General features: G+C 29.5%; 1 protein-coding gene across 1 annotated transcript; it reads right to left on the bottom strand.

The window, feature by feature from the left end:
* Nucleotides 1-8,098: 8,098 nt before the first annotated feature.
* LOC112692166 lies at nucleotides 8,099-9,225 on the bottom strand. Its single transcript, XM_025566738.1, has 3 exons — nucleotides 9,180-9,225; nucleotides 8,852-9,072; nucleotides 8,099-8,428 (listed from the first exon to the last, which is right to left on the bottom strand). The coding sequence occupies exons 1-3, from the start codon at nucleotides 9,223-9,225 to the stop codon at nucleotides 8,099-8,101; spliced, it is 597 nt and encodes a 198-aa protein (XP_025422523.1).
* Nucleotides 9,226-10,545: the final 1,320 nt, after the last annotated feature.

The raw sequence follows: 10,545 nt of genomic DNA, 5'->3' as shown, positions 1-10,545 counted from the left end.
CACGCCGCACGAGTCCGATCGGTCTTACTTTGGCGCGCACTCCCCCCACCCCGACCACGGAGACCGCTCACGCGCTCCCGACAAGGGATCGTGAAATATCCGTATCAATCCGTTTGGCCCTGTCCGTTCGGTTAAATCGTTCGCCGACTGAACGCGATTACGTGCACTCGCTGCCAGCCGTAGCCGACCAGTGCTCGTATTACTTTTTTCTCTACCAATAACGTAATAATAGTGATACACGTACAATCTTGTTGCACAACGCTTTACCGGTCAGAGGTCGTGTTCGTTTTCCGTTTGATTTTTCCCGTTTCGGCGGAGAAAAACCGTCAAATATATCAAATAATATATGGCCCCGGGGACGCCGGAGATCTATTGGCCAATTATCGTCCGAGCGCGATCGAGATCATTTTAATCACGTCGAGTCGTCCGCGTCTAGATTTATACGATTATAGATTTATAAGATTACTGTAAAATTAATAAGACGTGCGGGTATAATAAACTTTGTATTATTATTCTTGTTTTATTTTTCTCGTCGTCGTCGACTCGGTCCCCGAGACCGATATTTTGTTATATTCGTCGTAGTCCGATAACGGTTGCGAAACTTTCTTAGGCCCGCGGCGACCGTTATTACGCTTTTGCCGAAACCTCGGCAAGTTCAATAAATTATGGTACGGCAAACGCGGCGTTTCACCAGTACAACCGATTTCAATTAAAGCAATCATATAGTAATACACGGTACAAGCATGCACTTATTGCCATATTGTTTTCCGTCAAACGATCGAGTCGATCTGCGTGGGACGGCGAATCTCTAGGCTCTTTATTTTATTATTATTCTTTACGTGATCGCTATTGTCACGATCGTCTATAGCTATTTGTATTGACCTAGACATTTGTGACACCCGCGCTTTGTGCGATTTTTACAATATTGGTTTTTGAAATATTCCCGTCCAAAGACAAAAGCTTTCAAAAGATCCAGCTATTTTTTTAATATTTCAGAACCAAGACGGCATGACAAATGTTAATATAGTTTATAGGCTCGTTATAAATCTTTTTAAACAAAACTTTTCTTATTTTTTTTTTTTTTTTTTGCATTAATTGACCCGAAGAATGATAAAAGAGCATTAATAAACGAAAACAAATATATAAACAGCTGAAAATCGCTCTTGTTTATATTATGCAACACTCGTATATTTTACGAAATAATACGAAAACATTCGGATGCCGTAAAAGCAATTTTTACTTATTTGTTTTATTATTCTAATATTTTTCTCTGCACGATCCCATACACAAAATATTATTATATAAAAATATCACAGTAATCCGCGAGTTTAGAAAACATAATTCGTTCCGATCACTACTATACATATTTTAAAGATAAAGCACTGCGAATCGGGAGGAACATGTTTCCACCAAAAGTATGCCTTTCCATTTTCCACCAAATCATTTTCAATCACACAACTCACTAGTATTACATATTTTGTACAATATCATATGTGGTATATATTCATATGGTTAATATTACACACTGCTATGAATTTAATTTTATTGACTTGTTTTAACGTTAAAATAAAATAAGATAGTAATAATTTAATCACTCCGCACTAGAACCGAAGAGATGAAGCTTTATCATACATCATATGATATAATTTATCATCTATTTATTTATAAATTACAAAAATTACAAATCTAAACAAAAAACCAAAAAACATAAATTTAAATTAGTTGTTGATAAATATCTATCGATCGATTATCACCGATGTTTATCGCCCTGAAGTATAAACACATATTTTGAAAAAGAAATTTTAAATATTGTACTTGCAAATTGACTACGAACCGAAACAATTGGGTACCGATTTCATTTAACGTGGGCTTGGTATCGTCAAATTAAAAAGCTTGGATTATTGACCGAATACCAAAATAAGTTATCTAAAATTGGCATTTGGTTAATTTATAATAAAAAAAAATTAGCTGGTGTAGTATCTAATATTTGCTATATATTTGTCGAAAATCTACAACAGACCAAATTATTTACTCATATTGATACTTTTGTTTACTTTAACCTTATATTGAAACGAAAATGTTGAAAGAAAAATCATTAAACTAATTGAATGATTTAACAACTATGAACGGCTGGAGAGTACAGCATCAAATGTAAATGCTGTCTTTTGTTTTGTTTACCGCATGTTTGGCACTAATAATATTGAAGAAATATAGCAAAAATTGGATATAATGATTAGCAAAAACTAGTAAAGAGGTACAGAAAATTTATTTGATGGAAACTAGTATCGGTGTAAAAGGGAAATTTTCACTTTTGATGGAAACGTGTAACAGTCATGCGAATCATTTACAATTTTTGAACACGAGTTAAATATTTTTTTTAAATTGAATAAGCTAGGGTTCATAGGTTATAAAATACATGTTTCGCAGTATATTATTATTATTTTATATTCACGGGATATGGTCCAAAAAAAAAAAAAAAGAAAAAATACTGGTCGAATATGGATTCATTGATAATATATAGATATTTTGATTTTAAAGAAGAGGCAGGTTCACTATTTCCGGACTAGCGGTGAACTTTAAAGAAAATTTGAAGAGAAGTGATTAGTTTGGATAAGGATGGAACATTGAATTGGGCAGTGCATTTTTTAATTAGTTAACTAGGTGACACAAATGTCGCCCAGTGATTATACTCTGTCGACAGTATTTTAAAAGGTTGGGCGAAATAATGCGAAACAAAAGTGTAATACTATAATCGTACTATGGTATTATACATTGACTATTTTGAGAAAAACATTTTTTGTCGCCCAGTGAAAATTTCTTATAAAATGCACTGGAATTGGGCGATCAAGTTCTCCGAAAGGTTTATAAGTGGGGTGAGAGATAATCAATCAAACTGTTGTACACAATTTTTTTGTATTTTACTAGGTATATAGGTACCTACATAATAAACGAACGCCTCGATTTTGATTATAATATCAACCTAATAAAAATTTCGCAATATATTTTGATTAATTTGACCCTGAATTTGAAAATCTTTGAAATCAATGTGTATGATATCAATTTTGGTATATCATAATTAAAAAAAAAAAAACCAAACGAGGAATTTATAGTGGTTCAACCCATCTGATAAAATATATACTAACAAATTATTAACAATATATTAATAATTACTATTTGCTAGCAAAATAAACTTTATTAAGATTACTATGATTTTCTTATTATGTATGCACGCTATTAAAATATTTTTTATAATTATTATGACCAACTAAATTTGGTAATTTTAAGATAGTTTTTTCCTAGTATTTTTCACTAGGAATTCATTATGATTACACGAAATGTCCAATAGAAGTCACAAACGATTTTCGCTATCGAGTGAATAAAATATAAACTTGTAACTCACATCGAGTAATTGAATCTCAAACGATGCACTTGTATACATATAAAAAAAGAGGGAAAATAAATATACATTTAAATAAATTTGAATAAATTTTATTCATTTAAAATTAACGTGAAACTTAAAATATTTCAAAAATAAGTACTTGGAGGTAAACTAGCTGATAATACGCGTCAAAGTATGAAAACCCAATGAATTATATGAGTAGTTAATTATTTTTATGAACTAAATTGAGCTTAAATTATTGTGTAATTGATTGCAGACACTACAAACACAATCATTTTATCGTTCCACACGCAAAAAGTTTTATTTTACGACGTTACGCGGCATCAAATGCTTGGTAGTGGTTCAGTGATTAAAACGTTACACGTTGATATAAAAAAAAAATAAAAAAATACTACTATTAAAGATCGAGAAAATTTACTTAATTAATTAATAGTTCACACTTTGAAAACGCTTCTACTCGTATATATTACAATCATGCAAATTATTGTTAAAACAATTTGGTACTTCCTTAGATCATAGATCACTTTATACTTATCATCACCATACATTAACTTCATATCGAATAAGATATTATCTATAATAAAATATAAAATAAATAATAAGTTATAACTAGGGGCAGGATTTTAATACCCTAAAATGTCTCAAAAAATGTATTATAAAAATGCATTTAAATTATATTTTTTATAGCTTAAAAATTGGAGAAAAAATTTAAAATTATACCACAGTAATGTTTTTATTTATTTTTTTTTATAGTATTTTACATTGTCATTAGTTTAGTTCTGTAATACATCTGTTTTTTTTTCATTCGTTTTAAATCATAATTTAAAATAAAATAAATTGCTAATACTTTAAAATATTTTTGCTACCTAGTCATTATTACTAACCTGAACAAAATAGCTATTACATTGAATATATATGTTGTCTTATATTTTGAAACAAAAATGATTGTCGTTAGTTGGATAGTATCCTTTCTCTGTAATTTTCGTTAATTTTTATGAACAAATATTTAAAAATGCTTTAAAAACAAAAAAAATGCACTAAAATGGTATAAAAATGCCCTAGAAATACATTTAAGGTTAACTTTGTCAAAAAATACAATTTTTTTTCGTTTTGCAAAAGTTTTTCGAATTCAATAAAATTAAAAATCTTCAAAAAATATGAAAAACACGGGTCACAAAATCACATAAACGTCAATTGACATTTAATAACTAACAAGTTATATGGGTAATAGTTCCATTGGTCATTGTCTCGTTTCTCATTATTGATTACAATTATGATAGTTAATATTAATAATTTTTGTTTTATTAAATGGAAAAATACCTAATATCTATTTATAGATTTTTTGTAGTTCAAGCGAACACGGGTCTGTTGATTATAAATATGATAATATAATATAATATTTGCCGCCAATAATCACTATCATGACAGGTACCTCCACAAAACGATAGTTATTATTACGAACTACAACTTATCTGTTCGTGTTTATCTTAAAAGTTATACAATCCTCGGGTTAAAGGCCACAACATTGTATAATATTAATTATAATGAATATGATAAATACGATAACAAATAAAAAATGGTTTAGATTTCAAAATACGTTTATAATATTAATACTATTTTATTTGAAGTTTTATAAAATTTTATTTGAATCGCATAAAAAATGTAAGCGTTGAAATTTCAATGGAGGGTTACGGACCCGAAATCCCCCTCGCCTCTGTCTAATATATACGTCGTACTTAGTAATTGTATAACCCGTGTAAATTTAAAATTTAAAAACCTAATTCATTTAAATTAATGTGACGTGTTATAAAAATAAATATTTTTTTTTTCCGAATAATGAACTATTTACCGATTCGACAATCAATTTTATCCAATGTATATCCATTTTTTCCGTGTGTAAAATTAGGAAGTCAACAAAATATAATTTTTGATTGTGCTACAATAGCTTGAAAAAATGTTGAATGATGTTTTGTTTAAATACGTATCGAAATTATGACACTGTAAACCTGCAACGTTAAACGTTGAAAAACTATCCTGCAGTATATCTATTGATTTTGTAAACCATTATCGTAAAAAATATAGCAACAAAAGTACGCACAGTGTTGGTACGATTACGATATTTAGTCATTTCGAATAGTTCAGTAAAACCAAAGTTGTAAATAAATAACTATTTAGTGACTTTTATTTGAATAATACAGTAGAAAAAATTAAAAAAAAAAAATAAATATTTTACCAGAGTAGTGTAGTAAGTGAAAGCTTAGTTTAGCTTAGTGACTATCAAGTCAAATACATTTAAGCAGAACTTGAAATGTTCATTATTATTAACATGCACCAGCTATATAGTATATAAATACATACATAGATAAATAAATATACATAAATGTATGAGTGGTTGTTTGTTCAACAATTTAAAGTATTGGATTTGAAGAACAGGCGCTTTGTATATGTATTACGTGTGATTGTAAAACTTTTTAATAAAACATTTAGAATGCATATTTCGCCAAAATAGTCGTCGCATGTTATACAAAAAATTATTTATAATAACAAATCCTTTCATCATATATCATTTACTTTCATAATACAAACGCATATCTAGTATTTGAAAGTCATATTTAATACACGCCTAAAACGATACGAGCCGATGGGGATTTCGTTTATTTATTTTCCTTACCGTCTACTTAATTCGAATTAGACAATGGTTTCCAATAATATCGGAAACATTTTAATTTATTACCACGTCACATCATTTTGATATATAAATATAATGAATACTAATATCGATACTTTTCGATTAGTTATTTCAGACTATCGCAGTAACACAAAATATAAAAGATTTTTTCTTTTATCTACCCATTCACAACGAAAGCAAATCATATATAACAGAATAATAAATGTAATTTTTACACCTTGGATGATATTTCTACATAATAGAATGTTATTGAGATCGAAACTGTAAATAATAAAATCGAAAATTACCCTGTACTCACAAGTAATCTTCGACTATACCTATGTCTATACCTATATCTATACCTATGGTGACATGTGGGCATGCGTGAGATTTTGTCAAAATAAGAATATACAAGACCGCGTGAAAATTTTAAGAAATACAACATACAGACCGTGATGATCTATCTGTATAATAGATTAGACAAATGTCTGGCCTATGCATGGATCCTTGTATCCATGTACACACGCAAGGGTGCAACCAAATAATAATAATAAAAAAAGTAAAAAAATATAATTAAATAATAAAAATTTGAAAAGTTATAAGCAGCTTAAGTATTGGATCATATATGGGTCGATTTAAAATTCCGTTAAAAATTAATATATTTGTAAGCTATATCCTCCTTAGCTACGCTCTGGTACTCACATGTGCAAGACGTTAACGATTGGACTGGTCGGGATATGCGAATATAGGGTCACAATGCACCCCGGATTTTCTGGTATACAACAAGTTTCGTGACTTGAGTCTTGGTGTTCGAATAGGGCCTGTACCGAATTTGTTCCCGTTTGGAAAAGGTATTTGATTAAGTTGATCCGAATCGATTCCCATTTGATTATGCATATTTTCCTTCTCAATTTTACAGACATAAGACTTTTTCTCGTAACCATTCTACATTCGATTTCACGTAAGCTTTTCATTTTCGTTTTGTAGATATCCACCACTGTATGTTATCCTCCGAAACGTTCTTTTGGAATCCGAACTTGTAGCTGTCAATAATTAACAACTTCAACTTCCCTTTCAACTGAACATAAACTCAAAAATAACGAAAAATTATAAAAAAAATATTAATTAAAATACAATCTATGTTTTTGAGAAAATAAATTTATATAAATGACGATGTATTATTCAAGACTGTACAGTGCTCACTAACATTGTTGTCAGCAACGTAAGTCTCAATATCTCAATTGTTATCTTAATCAATCGCGGTATAAGCGATACTTTGCTAAACCTCTAATATAACAATCTATTGTCATTTTGTTGCATTTATACTATGGAGTGAAGAAACATTTATATTTTATAATATCTAATTTGTATTTTATATCAAATATGTTTGTTCAACCTACCATTTATTAAAGATTAAAAATTGAAATTATTTGACCGGAAAACAAACGGAAACCAATTCGTATCAACTTAATAAAATACCGCTTTCAATCGCGAATCAATTCGACCAAATTAGGTTTCCAAATTAGGCATCGAACCGTATAGTAGAGAAGATATCTAATTCGACGGTCTGTGAATATTAGTTGTTATTAGTACACTGTTACCTGCGAAAACGGTTATTAAAATATTGATTTTACACTCACAACTGTACAATTTTTATTTTCCCTACCCAGAACATACGTGTAAAAAAATAGACCAAAACATGATGTCAGTATGTGTTGATCTTGTGATTTCATACTCTGGCAACCATATATTAATGCGATGTTTGAACAGTACAAAAATTAATAAGAAACGACCACTTAGAGGACTAAGGACTAGATGGAAAGGGTCCTGTAGAAAAAGATGTGTGAGTGATAATTAATTTGTGTAATAAATCATAATTTATTATAGCAGAAAAAACGTAAATTTGTATGTTGTTTATTTCTTTACATTTAATGGATCTATTAGAACGTATTAATAATTTAAAACAAATTCAATTCTTATTTAAGTTATCAATTTATTTAGTTAATAAAAATTTAGAAATAAAAAAAAATCTAATGAATAAATTGTTCAAACTGTTCTTCGCCGTAAACAAAACATGCTTCAACGCGCCGCATAAATTCTTTATTTGTTGCAGCAGTAATTTGTTCATCAGTCAGTTGATTGCATGTTGCTGTTATCTTATCTTTTAAATTTTGAAGATTTATAGAAGGATCGGCATACACTATTGTTTTCAAGTGTCCCCATAAAAAAAAATCTAATGGCGTAAGGTCAGGTGATCGTGGTGGCCACTCAATGGGTCCGTAAATTCCTAGCCATCGATTTTGAAATTGTGCATTTAAATAGTCGCGAACTTTGTGAACATTGTGAGCTGAAGCACCATCGTGTTGAAAAATAATATTACCTCTTAGAGCTAAAGGAATATCATCAAGCATCATTGGTAATTCATTTAGTAAAAAATTATAATATCGTCTACCATTGAGTGTTCCATCATAAAAAAATGGACCAAGCAATTTACCACCAATTAAACCACACCAAACGTTTGTTCCCCAAACAGTTTGATTGTTGGTTTCAAATGTCCGATGTGGATTTTGATCGTCCCAGTAACGGTTATTCTGCTTATTAATTACACCATTATTAGTAAACTTGGATTAATCTGTCCATAATATTGAGTTTAAAATTAATGGATTTTCGTCTAAACTGGTCATCAACCACGTAACAAAAGCTAGTCTACGAGGTGCATCACCCTGACGCAAATGCTGAACTAAATCTGGTCGATATGGATGCATTTTATATTTTTTCAATATCTTACAAACTGTGGTATGAGATATTCCAAGCTCTCTACCAACGTGCCGTGTTGAACTTCTGGGATTTGCTCGAACATAGGCTAATAGGTTTTCCTCGACCTCTTCACCTAAAGCATCACCTCGTCTTTGTTTTAAATTATTTACCCTTTTAGAAAATGATCCATAGGTTCTTAGATTCCTTTCTAAGTTATAAAAAAAACTATGGACAGGATGTTCTTTATCTGAAGTAAATAAAAATAATGAAACTAACTTAGAAGACTATCTAAAGAAAAATAAAGACAATTATACCTGGGTAACGTTGTGCATATGTTTGTGCCGCAAGACGTACACTCCCAATAAATAAACAACTTATCAACTTTATCTGAATGAGGCATATTTGTCACGGAGTATCGCACGGTTTGAACGATGAAAAATATCGAAATGTTCAGTTATTTCATTTATCTCATCGTATTTAATTTTATATCAAATTGTCATACAGATAAAAGTTTACAATAAGGTAAACCTAATGTTTAATCTTATTAATGACCGAAAAATACGATAAGTATTAGATTATCAGAGGTAATTACCTAATTAATTTGAACAATTTATACATACATTTATAACTTAACGTTCTAATAGAAAATTATTCAGTAATTGCACTTAAAATAACGTATGAATATCACCGTAATAAATAGTTATGAAAATGTCAATCTTTAACAATCCCATAATAATTATTTTCAGAGTTACAATCAAAAAGCTGAAAATCAAGCGCATTTTTTTTAAATTTTTTTTTTTTTTTTTAATTGCTGTAACTTGATCAATTTTGGACTTAGAAAGTTGATTCAACTAACAAAATTCATTAAAAAAATAGGCAAAAAATAATTAGTGGTTAAAGCAGGAGATTGCCATTTAAAAAAAAAAGTTGGCATGCGCATGCGCGTGACTAGTTAAGTACAAAAAATTCAAAGACCATAAAAATGTGTATTTTTATGTCATAACAACTGCTAAAAAAACAGAACTCAAATAGCAGGTTTCTACGCAAAGATATTGAGTGTTCTCGATTACCGTTTACACACTGTATAGAATTGCAGCAGCAGACAGGAATCTGGACAGAGAAAAATGGAGAGGCTTACAAGTGGCAGCACAGATCCTTAATGGACCGTTAAGCTGTTAAAAAGAAAAAGTAAGTGTTCGATAATAGTTTGGAGACAACCTACGCACTACAAATGTATGTTATTTCAAATACAAAATATATATACCGTTAAACACACACAATTCTGTACTCTTTAGTTAATGTTCAACGACATTTCCCATTGATATTTATTTTCCACATTTTTCGAAACACACTCATTACAATAAATGTTTGCGTGATTTATTCATAAACCATATTAATTTTATTTAAATTTTTATATATAACAGGTGCCTATCACTTTAGGTTATGTATATGTTACGGGTTATGTCAACATTTGGCTAATTTCGATATAGGTCGGCTAATATGTAATTTTTGAACAATTCAAATATAAATTGAAAAAAAAAAATTAAATATAGTAAGAATATGTATAATGTGTTTATAATTAGTAATAATTCATTATAGATTACTTTTAATATGTATATTAGCATAACACACCTAACGAAGATATTTCTTGCCATCGTTCAATTCATTTAGTATATTTAAATCATTTTCATTAAATAAATTAAATAAATTATATTTTCGT

This window comes from Sipha flava, unplaced genomic scaffold (assembly GCF_003268045.1).
Source record: "Sipha flava isolate LNK unplaced genomic scaffold, YSA_version1 71_pilon_pilon, whole genome shotgun sequence".
Taxonomy (NCBI): domain Eukaryota; kingdom Metazoa; phylum Arthropoda; class Insecta; order Hemiptera; family Aphididae; genus Sipha; species Sipha flava.
Note: the sequence above shows the minus strand (reverse complement) of the source record. Positions and strands in the feature narration are given on the sequence as shown.

Coding starts and splice junctions, on each gene's coding strand:
- LOC112692166 (XM_025566738.1), bottom strand. CDS start 9,225: ATGCCTCATTCAGATAAAGTTGATAAGTTGTTTATTTATTGGGAGT. Junction 9,073..9,179: donor GTTGTTTATTTATTGGGAGT/GTACGTCTTGCG, acceptor TATTTACTTCAG/ATAAAGAACATCCTGTCCAT. Junction 8,429..8,851: donor CTCATACCACAGTTTGTAAG/ATATTGAAAAAA, acceptor ATTTTTCAACAC/GATGGTGCTTCAGCTCACAA.